This window comes from Oryzias latipes, chromosome 3, assembly GCF_053564925.1.
Source record: "Oryzias latipes strain Hd-rR chromosome 3, Olatipes_Hd-rR_3.1".
In the NCBI taxonomy this organism is placed as follows: Eukaryota; Metazoa; Chordata; class Actinopteri; order Beloniformes; family Adrianichthyidae; genus Oryzias; species Oryzias latipes.
In genome coordinates this window covers 35,766,095-35,780,843 of record NC_136239.1, presented here as the reverse complement: position 1 = coordinate 35,780,843, position 14,749 = coordinate 35,766,095, and the positions used below count along the sequence as shown (strand labels likewise).

At 41.1% G+C, this 14,749-nt stretch overlaps 1 protein-coding gene across 4 annotated transcripts in view; it reads right to left on the bottom strand.

The window, feature by feature from the left end:
* The window catches only part of ntrk3b (neurotrophic tyrosine kinase, receptor, type 3b), a 271,299-nt gene that overhangs the window by 14,362 nt on the left and 242,188 nt on the right, over nt 1-14,749 (bottom strand). For all 4 annotated transcript variants that reach the window (XM_023953662.2, XM_023953663.2, XM_023953664.2 and 1 more), the window contains 2 exons: nt 9,233-9,405; nt 7,339-7,582 (listed from right to left, as the gene is read on the bottom strand). In XM_023953662.2, coding sequence (XP_023809430.1) covers nt 7,339-7,582; nt 9,233-9,405 — 417 coding nt within the window. The remainder of the gene's footprint in view (nt 1-7,338; nt 7,583-9,232; nt 9,406-14,749) is intronic.

Here is a 14,749-nt window from a genome sequence, read left to right as displayed (position 1 = left end):
GCTCAGATAAACAGAGGCTTACTTTCAGTCACTAAGTTCTTGAAAGTAAAACAGGTCTGCTGAAAATATAGTAGGAGCATAAATTAAATGCATTTTTCAATGAGATAACCGCTGTTTATCAACAGTTTTCTTCCCTTTCAACCTCAGCTTTGGTCAAGGGAAGGTCCTGCCAGCATGGAAAAGATCCCACCTCTTTCCAGTCCTTAAAGCATTTCAATGATGAATTCTGCAGATATGTCTCCCTAATACCCCACATTAGGAAAACCTTGGCTTTTGAAAAAAGTAGTTAAAATTTCTCAGGGACTACAAAAATGGCGGGCTTTCATTTGAGTAAAGATGATGTCAACTTTTCACTGTATAGATTTTCATTCATATTATGAACTTTTTGTCATTTGGGGGAGGCGTGAATATAGGGAGTTGTGGTAAATATCTAGAATGGCTACATTTACATGTGGGTGTTTGTGCAGGTCTCTTTGTCAAGTGATAAAGTAAATATAATTTAATAATAAAGATAATTCGTTTTTTTTTCTCCTCGATTATGTCATCTGTGTTGGTATGTAACTGGAAAAGAGGACCTCCTCAACAAAGAGATATTTCATCTCAAGGAGCCAATTCTTATTTAAATCTGTTTAACTAAATGAATAAAATACATACATTGCTTTGTGGTCCATTTTGTAGAGGATCGCATGGTTTGTAGTTTTGTTCACTGGTGTAATCACTTAACAGCAAGTCAACACGCAACACAGACTTTGCTACAAATGATGGCCCCAGATCCGCACCCAATCAGAGCCCACAGACCTCTGGGCCACCTTGTAAGTGTTGCTTTGGTGCAATCGCACAAACAAAGCTAGAGGGTCAAATTGGTGTGGGAACGCCTTCAGCCTTTCCTGATGTGACATAAACTACTGCAACAACTTCTATTGAAATCGTAAAGTAATTTTTGAAAACACAATTTCTTTATTGTGAGAAATCATCTGTTTTGAAATCCTCATTCAGTCTCTCCAATAAAAAAATTGCTCATGTTTGAACCATCTGAGAAAATGACAGACAGAAATTAGCTGTCAAATGTGCTGCATTGCTTGGAAGGTAACCCCTCTCTTCATCAGAGGGAACTCGAAGAAACCTCCCACGACACAACCGGAAAACGATCCTTGCGATGACGGGGCAAGAGTAACGGGTTGTCACAAACTGTTTGTCAAAAACAAACAGAACAAATGCCTTTCCGTCAACCATCCGTATTCCAACTCCAACGCCCAGGCACTTTTAACATATTTGCTGTCATTTATACCCACCTAAACATGCATAATTCATAACTGAGGAAAACTTTATCTGATGTATTGTGAGGCTGCGGTATGAAACATTGACACTGCAGACAATTCTTTTTAAACAACAGAAAAACACATATTCAGTGCAGGTGGAGCAGATGGATGTGACAGACGGATGAGATTCAGGACAATATTCGTCTCTATCTTGAAGGTGCTTCTTCCTCCTGGAAAGTGACACCGGTGTCCTGGAGGGCAGCGATTGCCGAAAGTGCCGATGCGACCAGTCAGCAGTGGGCGGATTGTGCTTTTGGCAGGATTCTGCTATTCATAATCACTGTACACAGGGAAAGTGGCCAATACACTTCAGAGCTCCTTATCTGGGGCTTTTGTCAATATTCGTCAATGTGGGCGGGCAGCAATGCTATCACAAAGCACCAAGCAGCAGGCACAAACACACACGCTGATTTCCAACCCAGACTGTCGCTTAAAACACTTCTGCTCCAAATTCAACATACAGATGACGCAATAAATTATTTAAGCGTGCAAATTTCCTTGAGGTTACTGTTGTTGTGACATAACGAGCACACATTCAGCCCAGAAAGTTGCAGAAACTGACACTTTTCTTTATCAGATTCTAGCCGTGGGGGTTTTCTCTTCTTCGCTGCTCCTGTCACAAAGCTCTTGTTTTCTGAAAAGAAAACCACAATTGAACTTGTGGAGTTAGAAAGATGGATTCATTTTTTATTAAAACAATTTTCTTGTGGGATGTTGTAGGCCAGCCTGAACAGACTGCAGATTCATGAGCTACCCTGCTGTTTGTTTTTGGGCCATAGTGTGTTCAGAGATTTACCATATCAACCCGCAGGTCCACCCCCCTCTGCACAAACAACTTGAACTTCCAGAAGGAGCCTCAAGTGTTGAGGGCATCGACTCTCACGGCTTTGTTAGTGCACCAAGTGTGAGCACTGAGAGAGCAAACCTGACCAGCCCCCTAATAAAACACAGTTTTCATACACAGTCCTACAAGTTTCTGGCAGTTTAGTGTTTTAAGGACTAAAGTGAATGGGTAGAAATAGTGACCAATGCCAATGGAACGGAATTGACTCTCGGCTCATAAATATAATGCATCATGATCCAATCTGAAATCTATATGCCATGTTTTTTTGAGTATAGGTCACGGTTTTTGGCAGTTTAGCCAGAGGTGTGACTTGACCTCAGGAGCGACTTAGATGTTATTTTTTTTAAACATAAATAGACTCTCATATTCATTATTTTCCCACCAACAAGCTGCCCTTTAGTGCTTGTGTCCCACTAATAACTGCTAGAAGGCAATGGAAGTGTGTGTATCAGTATTGGATACCGCCAGCAAGGTAGAAGAAGAAGGATAATCCAAAACAAACATGGAAGAGAATCAGATTGTTCTCCTTCTAAACTTTCAGTGACTGCTGCGACTTACACTCCGGAGTGACTTATAGTCTGAAAATATGGTAGGCTGATGAGAAACATGTCACTGACAGATTTACAAAGACATTTCCAAGACTTTGTGCACCGAGACGGATGCTTTCAACAGAATATTATCTTCTCTGATGGAACAAAATGACATAAAGGACTAATTTTGGAGGTCATACCACAGAGACATTTATAAAGAAGCTGCAGACCTCACTCACCCAGTTGAAATCAGAACTCGTCAAAAAAAAAACATAAAAACAACTTATTTTGAACTTAGTATTTGGTAAACATGAGTCAAAAAAGAACTTTCTGATAGAAAAGAGGCACTACAGCGTGTGCCTGGGGGGTGGGTTCTGGTCCTTGCTCCTGAGTGCTGGGCCCCGCCAAATTTCCAACTGTGGCCGAGCCTGGTCGGGCCATATTTACAACACCCCTTGTGGGCCCTCTTTTTTCCCCGGGGTTCCCCCCTCCTGGGCGGGGGCGGCGGGCCCCTGCCTCGCTCCTCCCTGGACCAACCGTGGGCCGGGCGGATGGCTGCCTGGAGTGCGGAGTGGGTCTCCCTTGGGGGGTCCTGGCTCGTACCTGGGGTTGGGGCGGGGGGATGCCCGGAACTCCTGGGTGGTGGTGGGGTGCTCGTCTGGGGCTGTGGGCGTCTTTCTCCGGTGGGGCCCTGTGCTGGGTTCTCCCGGCGCGGCGGGGGGGCTGCTCTCCTGGTTGGGCTAGGGCGGCGCCCTCTTTCCCTCCGTGCCTCCCTGCTCTCTGGCTCTGGGGGCCTTGCGGCGGCCCTGCTGGCCCTGGCCTGGGTGGCGGGCTTGGTCGCCCGGGCGGCGGTTGTTCCCTGCCGGTTCCCGTGTGGCGTTGGGGGGATTCCGGCTGCCGCTGCTGGTGCGGTGGGGGTCTTGGGGTGGGGATGGCTGGGCACTCTCCCTCCTTCTTTTCACGTTCCACCATCCATTTTAGAAGAACATAAACACTCACCTGAGCACAGGTGTTAGCTCAACAGACTGAATGACTGAAATATTTCACACTAGTTGGTTTTAAGGCATAAGTATGCGTGTGAACATTATCTGTTTTGTGTACATGTCGACAGGTGGACATTTTTGCAACTAACAGGTGTGTTTATAACATTTGAGTGTGTGTGTGGACAGGCTCCGCCCTTTTTTTTTGTTTTTTTTTTACATTTAAACCTTACCATAATGATTAACAACCAGTAAACTTGTTGCTTTATGCTGCTTCATGGTCTTATCCCCCTTCCCCTCCTATTATCACCCCCTACCCCCCCTCTCTCTAACGTCCCTCTCTCTTCTTCCCCTCTTTCCTTTTCCGTCCGGTCCAACACCAAAGATTTTCAGACATGTTTGAAATTAATAAAGTTTGGCCCCAATTACAAAAGGGGTTTATTCAGACATACCTTCGGTTTGTCTGAAGATGAATAACCCCTCTTGTTAAAGTAAAATATGTTCAACCCAAGAGGCCCTCAGCTCTCATCTGTCTGCCTAGCTGTTGGACAGGACAAGTTAAAAAAAAAAAAAAAAAAAAAAAGAAAAAAAAAAGAAAAGAGGCACTACAGCAACATTTACACACAGTAGTGGTAATGTGATGGCGTGAGATGGATTTGATGACTTAGATTTATTTGTCAGAAAAAAAAAATACAGTACATTTGCTTTCTACCAGCGAATTCTGAGGGAGAATGTCCTCCACCAGCTTAGGACCTGAAGCTAAGAAGCACCTGGGCTGGGATTTGAAAAACCCACAACCTTGGCATTATTCGGGCCAACAATAGTCAAGAGTTTCATGATCTTAAACAGCAGTTAGTGTAAAAACACAGTAAAGTGGCTAAATTCAAATGACCCTCAAACAAAGTCGGTCATGAAGTTACTGCCATTAAATATTGTTATGAAGTGAGAAAAAATATTGGGAGATGCCATTATGTAGCTACACAGGTGGGAGAAAGTGTTTAAATGATCAGTAAAATGAATCATTCAAGATTATATGGAGAGGCTGCTGATTAGATGCAGATTTACTCCATTTACATTCAATCCACACCCAGGTGGACATGAGGTTTTACCTGTTCACACCCAATGAATTCTACATCCAAAAGCTCTCGCACACATCCTGACTGCTTTTACTGTCTGTCAAAGATGAACATAATATGTGGTTTTACAGAAAAGCTGTTTCTTAGACAAAAATATCAATAGATTCTTACAGAGTTGTTCTTATTGCTTTGCCTTTCTCACATATTATACTTTAAAACCCTGTAGTTGTTGATTTTGTCATTTGAAGAAACTTTGAACTGAGAAAACCTTTAGAATAACAATAAAATAGCATTCCACTGTTTTAAATGTCAGAATAAGAAACCCCTGTGATACAAAAACAAGTGCATTGAAAAAACGGACTTTCCCTGAATGGCGCAGACCTCAGACATTTATCTATTTTGCTTTGTTTGATCTGTGTAGAAATTTCAGAAGAGTCAGTAAGATTCATCGACTAACATTTGCTGCTGTTACCATACAGCTGACCTGGAAAAAGCAGCCATGGTCTAAACCTTCAATTATCCTCCCTCACAAAGAGCTTGATGCTAAAACCCATTGTGAACTTTAAATGTTATACTTCAGCTGTGTGTTTGGCCAAACAACGGCAGTAGTGTGTAAGAACCGGGTCAGCATTTGCTTTGTAGAATTCAGTTGTGCTTTGAAGCGGATGTTCCATCCAGAAATATCTGCAACATAATCACTGGAAAGGATAGAGACCATTTCTGGATTTATTAGAGCTAAATGGTCAGGGTTCTGGAGTGCAACCTAATTTCTAAAATGTGTGATCAATAAAAATCTCAGGTCAGTGTGTCCGGCTGTTAGAGAACATTTTTTATTTATTTTTTATTATGCGGCTCTCAAAGCTTGTGGTCTAATCCAATCAGAGAGAGTGAAAGCCGTGAGAACACCTCTGATTGGCCGACATCCAGATGTTGCTTTAAGTGTAAGGACTCCATTAGCATAGGCTGCGGTCAGAGGGAGGTGAGTATAGCTAGCCGTGTTCGATGTATGAGAGCTGATTCAATAAAAGATCAAGAAAATGTAAAAATGATAAATATTTGGTCCAAGTGTGTGGACTTTGATTAGAAACGATCATAATCAGCCAGAGCAGGTCTCTTAAAGCTCCGAAGCGCCTTCAAGAGGCAGTCAGCTACACTGCAGCACCATCAGACTGTTGTGGTTCCATTTTTTCCGAATGCTGACTACTGTAAAAAGCAGTTTATCTTGTAAAATTGGTAGTTATAGATCCCAAATAGAAGTAGAATGGTGCTGAAAAATGACCCCATCAGGTTTAAATGGTACTGCACACACAGCCGTTTCCCCTTAAATGAAAGTTATCTAACTTTTCATTAAAACAGAGCCAGGTCGTCAGAAAGATTGACAAATTTGATAATTTAACAACTAGGGCATTGTGCAGTAATGTTACATTTGTTTACACTTGTGTATTGACAGCACAAAGACAGGACATTAAAAGAACTAAAGAAAAAGAAGTGGCTGAGAATGCAAATAGAGGAAAAATGGAGTTTATGATGTCATAACTGCAGTATTTGACTTATTTTATTACAACTAAATCATTCATTAATGCTTGTCTTCATGTAGAAAGTGAGAGAAGAAGATGGAATAAAAAAAGACTTAAAACATAAAAGTATTTTTGAGGCTAAGGAATAAACCAAAATCAAACTTTCTGATGATCAATTTGTAGACTATCTGGAAGGAGGGGGTTTAGGGGGGGTGATTCTAAAATCTTCTGTGCTGTTTTCATGTCGAAGAGAACGGATCAACCCTTTAGTCTAGAGCTCCGATGACTGTCACTGATGCAAGGCTCTGGACTAAAATACAAAAAGACACAGTGCACATCTACCTAAAATTTCCAAACAACATCCGTAATTGCAGAGCTGCTCCCAGAGCAGGTAGGAACTCTATAACTGCTGGCGTCGCCCCAAGCAGCATCCACAGCGGCCCAGCGGTCACGCTCGGAAACACTTTAAATCGTTTCATGGGAGCAGGCTATTTTCAGCCGCCAGATCTGTGGCAGCCATCGCTCTGCTTATTTGTTCAGCCAAAAAGGTAAATTCCTTAATCCAGCTGCTTCCGCCTGGTTTGCAGCATTCATAGTTGCTAATCGTGTTAAACAGAAGAGGAGACATGACTCGGAAGCAATATAAACAAGCCTTGAAGCACCAGGCTGGAAGCTCAGCAGGATCATCTCGGAGCAAACTGCTGAAGTGCTCCATCAGCCCCAACCGAAAGTACGAGGCGTGGTGAGACACCCCGAGGCTGCGCCAGGGATGGGAGAGCTGTTAACTCTCCTTAGAAGAAGGAAAAATGGAAACATAAACATACAAACAACATGACACAAGAGAGCAACAGCATTCTCCCATTAGAATCCTGATTTTAGATGGCAGCCCCACGGGCTTTGTTTACAACTGTTTTGAGCCCAATTAGAGACCAATTCCAAAGTGCTGTGAACTAAATCTACTTACACTAATTCTCGTCAAGAAAAGTGGAGGATGATGACAGCAACATGACAGGAGAAATGACAGTTTATATCCGGGAGACGAGCGGGGTTTAACTGTGTTGGAGCAGCTTACCCTGTAGTAGTCGCTGCTGTAGATGTCCCTGGACATGCCGAAGTCTCCAATCTTAACCAGGAGGCCGTTCCCCACCAGGCAATTGCGGGTTGCCAGATCTCTGTGCACGAAGTGTTGGGAGGCTAGGTAGACCATGCCGGAGGCAATCTGAGTGGCAATGTGCAGCATCTGGGAAAGGCCGAGCTCTCCATTGGACTGCAGTGGCTGACCATCAACCAGGATCATGGAGTCGGGGCCATGAGCTCTGCACGCCAAAACAAAACAGAGAAGTTCAGCTTCGATGGCATGAGAAGAAAGTCCTGTACCGATGATGTCGGAATATTAAGAAGGTAGAGGGCTTTCAGAGTAACAGAGGTGTTTTTCGTTGCTCACAAATCTGTATTTCACCTTGAAGAGGTAGACTGTACTAAATCTTCTTTTGAAGTTTTATAGCTTTTGCTGATAACTGGATGTAGAACCCCTTATTGTGTATTCCACGTGGCAGAATGTTGAATGGGGCAGCCCCTTTACACAGTAACCCAAAGCTGCTTACCGCTCTAATACACCCTCATCCTTTCACTGCTGGAGCTTTTTGGTACCTGTTGAGGTCCATTAGCATAATAAAGAGAGAATATGACCAAATATTAACATATTAACTATAATCTGCAAGCACTCAAGCTGCTTTAATTCCATGATAAATTGTTATGCCTCTACACGGCTAATTTAAGCTTCGGCTTTTCTCTCCGCAGAAACGTTTTCCAATATGTCAGGAATTTCATGCAAACTATCGGAACAGTTTGACTGCAGGTTTCCAGGCGACAACAAGGAAGTAATTTCCTGTGCTGAGTTCCTGCTGTCTTCATCCCCTCTTCGTCACTGTGATTAGAGTCCAGTCTTGACGCAGGAGGGGATGCACGACTGTTACTCTCCCTCTTCCCGTCTTTCCATCTCCATTTTGGAGAGGCTTGGTGTAAAAGCTGCAGTCTGGTGGATTTTCTTAGCACATGTCCTCTTCTCTGACTTTACTGACAACCCGTTGGTGGCTGATTAAGCGCCGGCTGCCCTCCTTTTATCTAAACGCTGAATTGGTCCGCCATATCAGATCCTCCAATTGACTCCCGGCACATCACATCCTTTAAATGTGACCAAAAGGACCAGCAGACCAACAATCAGCAACGTCTTGCACCTTGCATGAAAGAATTTCATCATGCGCAACATTGCCTTTCATTTCAGGAATGATTTCCCAACAGAAAATCTCCACGCACCCTTGAGTGCACACAGACACACACACACGTGTACACGCTATCACCCTCACACTCACACTCAATCATAACATGTCATCTTTTCATCCACTGCTCAAATTTCGAAAACAAGAAAGACCACACACACATACACACACACACACTGCAGCAGCTGTCATGGCACTTGAAATAGCACACTTCTATCTGTGACTCCTCTTGAGCGGACTCACATCAGCTCCACTGAAGCTTCCCATTACCAAAGCCGTCGCTGTAGAGGCATGCTGCCGCCTTTTTGAGGTTTATCAGAGGTCACTTCTGACAAATATTTGGAACAAAAGAAACATGAAAGCTTCAATAAAGCTCCAACGCTGGGAAGAGGGCAGACTTTTTTTTGTTGTTCTTTTTACAGACCAAATTTAGATGTAGCAATTGGAGGTTTTTTTTGGACCCTTAATGAAGTTTTTACATTTTCATCCTACCAATAAGTCCAAACACTAATGTGTTACTTACCCCGGTAATGATGGCGCTCTAACACCCCTTTCGATTGTCGTTTAGCTCACAGTTCCACACCGGTTCCGCCTTTTCATATTATTACCTAATTCCTCCTCCCACTGTAAGTGACTAGAAGGAGCCATCTTTAGTGTGAACTGATTGGCCCAGAGAGAAATGATTACCTCAGGAATTTGTTAAGGTCGCCGTGCTTCATGTATTCGAACACCATGATGAGCGGATCTCCGTCTACACACACGCCGTAGAATTTAACAATGTGGTCGTGCTGCAGGTTGGTCAGCAGCTCCGCCTCCCTCTGGAAGTCCTTCCTGGCCGACAGGTTGGGATCTTTCAGTGTCTGAAGGAAAAAGGAATCAAACTGTGAGAGGAAGTAAACATTGGATTGGGTTGTACACTCAGATCGTGTTGCCTTAGTGAAATAAAACAACTATTTTATATCTCTGGGAACTTAGCTGCTGTGTATTCAAGATTTCTTTTTTTTTTTAATTCAAGTAAATTTAAAATGTTGATTGCAATTGTTTCTACTTTTTTGCCTTTTGTTGAGAGCACTGGTTAAATGTAGTTTATAAATCATGAATAAAATATAGAAAATAAATAAAACAACTTGTTCATGATGTTCCAATTACAAGAAAGTTTTTTCTCCTTTACTTCAGGTAAAGTACATTTTAGTGTTTTTAGTCATCTCAGAGCTGGTTTAAATTGGAATTTTGAATGGATTTTTTCTTGGATCAAAGGTTTGTCACCAAAAGTGACGATGGGCCACCATGTCAAACAATTTATTCTTGTACCTCAGTCACATGGACCTATACTGGGCTGGGTGCCGTAGGCTTTTCGGTATTCCGGCCCGAGGAGGGTTGTAGACAAGAGCGGCTGCATCTTAGGGCTTCAAGCTCATGCAGCCGACCCATACCATTGTTGTGCTTGTGGTACATGTACCATGATGTATTTGTAAGTATCATGCAAGTTGAACGCATTTACGGTATACTTGCGCCCCACACTAGTCTGGATGTGCGGGGAATGAGTGAGCACCCCAGACACTCATAGCAAACCCACAAAAACTATGAGCTGGTTGCCTAATTTCCTCAAATCTAACAGTCAGGCGGCTCACAAGGAGCATCCACTTATTACGTGAACAGTACTGCACAAATCTTTGGGTGGGGTGACATAGGAACAATCCCTAAATGCATATACCTACTTGACCTTATCTTAAGCCTATGTGTTGTTTAGGTGTCAGCTATGACCTGTTGCCAACAGCATGTCCATAAAAAATGTGCATGACCATTTTTCACCCTCACACCCTCAGTATTCAACCCATATCCATCCATATGAGGAGTAGTGATAAGCCTTAACTTCAGTGTGTGTCCAGTTGTGTTTCAAATAAAATGTACATTTTCTCTTTTTTTCATGTAAAAGACCATTTCAGACCACTATCAGTCATTTTGACCATCATTCACTCATCTGTTTGGTTTGCCTTCATGGATTTCTGTCTGCATGGAAGCCATTAGATGGAAAGGCACTTTCATTCTTCTTGTCACTACCTTCTGTCCTTGTTTAAACAGTAACTGTTTGTTTTCTCAAATCCAGCAGATTACAGTGCTCATGTGTTTGTTTAGACAATCTTTTCTAAGTCCGACCATCAGCAGCACAGAGACTTTAAACCAAAGAGAAGCTGTGGTGGTGGTGGGGTTCAGGTTTCAGGTACTTCACATTCACGCTGAAAAACACCCCAGTGTTGATGTTTTTTTGCACTGCAAGTCCACATGACATTAAGAGCTCTGCAAGGGCTGAAATGTTCGACTGCATTTATGAAGCTATCAGTCGCTGCTCTGAAGTGCAAACCAGACTCAGACGTTTTCACACAATCAGCCGGCACCTCTATAAAACATTCATTTAGGTTCAAGACCAGCAGTATTAAGTGGCATTGGGGTTTGTATTTTCTTAGATGGTCTGCCAAGTTTTCCAATTGAAATTTTGGATTAAAGACGCTTTCACTTAAACTCAGAAAAATTTTACCCATAGTTATTAATAAAAGTATGATCTTTATTGCCTTTCCTTATGCAGACGGCGGAATTCTGAAGTGGGGTTTTTATTTCAACATGTTTGTCTGGTTTCTGCTTCAAGTTTTTCTACACACAAACTACTCCACAAATATATAAATGACCGATATTTATAATAGAAAAAAAAGTTAAAAAAACAAATAGAAACCTTAATAAAGGTTTAATTACTTATAAATTGTTAAAGGGGGTCTGTTTTTTTCAGCCAGGAAACTCTTCACTTCTCTTGCAGTATTTCCTGCTTTTAGGCAAAAATCAGTTGATCCAAATGCATCTGCAGTTTAGACAGTTTTGTGATGAAATAAAAACATCTGCTGTCAGTTTGTATCCATTAAGCAACACTGTTATTAAAGAAATTTAAAAAAAAGATTTAGAAAAATGATCAAAGAAGTTCTCTTATGAAGAGGTGGAGAAAAGAATCATTTAAAAAAAAGAGTTGCAATAAGATGCTTTATTGCAGCATCCGTCTCAGAGGAAGAGGACTCATCATCAGCAGCAGCTGGAACGCACACAAAGTCACTGCTCTCTACGATCTCGGCCTTGGATCTTGCTTTTGCAGCCTGCTGCTCTGATTATTACAAACGAAATGGCCTCATGATGCATTTACTCATGTGTGCTCTGCTTTTTCAGTGAAGGACTGGGGATGACTGAGGTGTACCACAGTGGATATAAACGTCCATAACATCCTATTACTAAATCAAACTACACCGTTGATGTCTTTTTTCTTTTCATCCGGGCATTCCAAAAAAAAAAAATGATTACCCTCAAAGTGCGTGGTGACAACATCTTAAATTAAAGATGAGATACAATTTCAATGATATACAGAAAGTGCTGCCTTTGTCATTACATGCTGTTGTATATAAACTCAAGAATGCAGAAGTGTTTGTGCTTTGAGGGTCTAAACTGAGGCATTCTACTGAGGAATTTTCCCTATTTAAAAGAATTTGGAAGAAAACTACAATAGATAAGTCCGGTTCAGTTGCTGGTCTAACGTTAATGTTCACTCCGCCCTTTGCATGTTCATATGATTTTTGAGTGTTATGCATATCTGCATGAATGTGAAAGCAGACCAACAAACTCAAGAAACATTTAGACAATCTCTTCTGTACCAATTCAACATTTTATTTAATAATGACTGAAGAAAAACCCAATCCTAGTTTGTAAGGTGAGGATCCTTGGTGTTGTTGAAGAACTACAGTACATCATGCACTGATGTGGGATAGCATCCCATTCTACCTACGTTTCTCTCAAGTCCTCCATTGTGTTTTTGTCGGTCATTCTGGCTCAAAACCGCTCGCCAAAGCTGATCCCACAGTGCTCAGTGGGGTTAAGGTCAGGACTGCTAATGGGCTGTTCCATCATCCCTCTCCCCAAATTCTGAAGGCAGACTCTGATAAACCCACACTGCAGGGATGGGTCTCATCAACTTGAAGCGAAGAGTTCATTCCCAGATTGTAAAGCTTTGGGAATATGATTTCAACAGGATCCCAAGCCCTTTTTCCCCTTTTTTAACGAACTCAATACTAATTATGATAGGAATGAGTTTTGCAGTATAGACCCCCCTCGCCACACATCCTCTACTAATAAAACTATCTCTTGGTGTTGAAATTAGAACAGTCTTCTCTTAGTGTCATATATCTTTATATATTAAATCCAATTTATTGGTGCCAAAGCAAAAGCAATCCACAAAAAAAGAAGAATCTGTCGAAACAAGTCAGCATATTTTTTTCATTTCAGTTCTGCTTTGCATGCAATCATTTCATGTTAGTTAAGATGCAGCAGCATTAAATACAATTAGATAAAAACAGAATTTAAAACCTTTTTAAGAGTTTTTCCTGTACTAACAAATCCTGAGACCTATTCATAATATTCACTGCTTTTTTTATATTCTCATTCATGTTTCATGCGTTTCAAGTCATCCATGATTTTAATTAATTGTGAATGGCAGATGTAAATAAAAAGCTTTCAGGCAGGCTCGGTTTTCCATTCATCTGTGGAATGCGCTGCTGTTGTTTCTGAACAGCTGACGATCTGATGGAACTGAAGCCAGAAATGCATCACTTTCGACGTGGCCCAAGACTGAACTGCTGCAGTCGCACTAATGGACACATGTGCAGCAACTAGATGATTTTACATAATATCGTAATACTATCTGATACTATATGAAATCATAAGTATCATTTGTTTAGCAGAGTTTTGACAGATTACATGAACAGATAAACAAATGTCACTGTGCAAATGTTTTAAAGGTATACTCTGATCATCTTTTCATCTATTTTCAAAGCGTTTCTACCTAAAATAAAAAAATAAAATAAAAACCTGCATCATTTTCTTGGACATGGTTTCTGCAGAGCTGCAATATTAGAGCGATCCAGGCCAGATGCCGGCTCAGACCAGGAAAACCAAGATGTACATGGATCAAATCATCTACAGGTGGATGCATAATAATGGAGCGGAACGCGGAGCTTGTTTTCTACATCACAAATACGCTCTTATTCAAACGCCAATTTTTTTTCCATATGCCTCTGTTTCAAAACAGTTTGAATAAAGACATGCTCAGAAATGCAATTTTTTGCTTCATTTTCTCAATATTTGTTCAGAAAAATGCAGCAAGAACATGTTAAAAACACCAAAAATACTATCTTCATTGGCGTGGGTCTTTAAGGATACACATTTACTTTGGTACTGCAGTGCTAATAATTATGTGATAAAGAGAGTTTTACAGTAACTCTGACTTCAGTGGATTTTACTCTGCAGCTGCTTCTACCCACTGACTCCACAACAGCTGTGAGTGCAGGACGTTAGTGCAAATTATGATGACTTTCACTAACTGACGAAGCCTTAATGTTGCAAATCTCACGTCTGCAAATGATGTTAGCTTAATAGAAGACCAATTAAGTTTGGAAAGTTTGCATTTAATTTGATGGAGATGTGGTTTGTGTCCCATTTTGTACATTTTTTAGAAAATATAATCTATATAACACTCTGTGTTTAAAAACATGGAAACATTTGCATTTGCTGTTTTTTTTTTTTTTACCAGCTGGATTGCAGGGCATGCAGGACCACATCCTCTCCCTCTTTGGAGGGACAGACTGTGAGTGTATTGTTGTAAATGTGGTTCTAGAGTCTAGAACCACAGTGGTAACCATATACTAAAACTCTTACTCCTAAAAAAAGTGTTGATCCAACTGCATTTTAGGTTTAGAATCTCCAGATGAAACACATTATTTTTGATCATTAATTTATGAACTATTGTTGAAATTCTGTTTAATTTTAACGGTGCAATTCTTAAATACTTAGCTTATTGAGCAACATTACTGCCTTTATGCCAAAAAAAAGGCACGACATTTTAAAAAGGCATGCTGTTTTTTTGGGTGAAAATGATTAGTTTTCTTAGAATTCTCAGGAGTATCATGAGTGTGTGGATGTTCTGATCACTAAAATATTGTATGAAATCATATTTTTTTACTTACTCTGTTTTTCTATGCTTCAATGTCCTTATTCAGATATCAACAACTCCCTCCTCCCCACCAGCTCTGAATATTAGATTGTAACCTTGAGACAGCTATCTGCTAAAGTGGCATAAAAAGGTAAATATTTTCTAAAAGAAAAATCATTTAGAAGCAG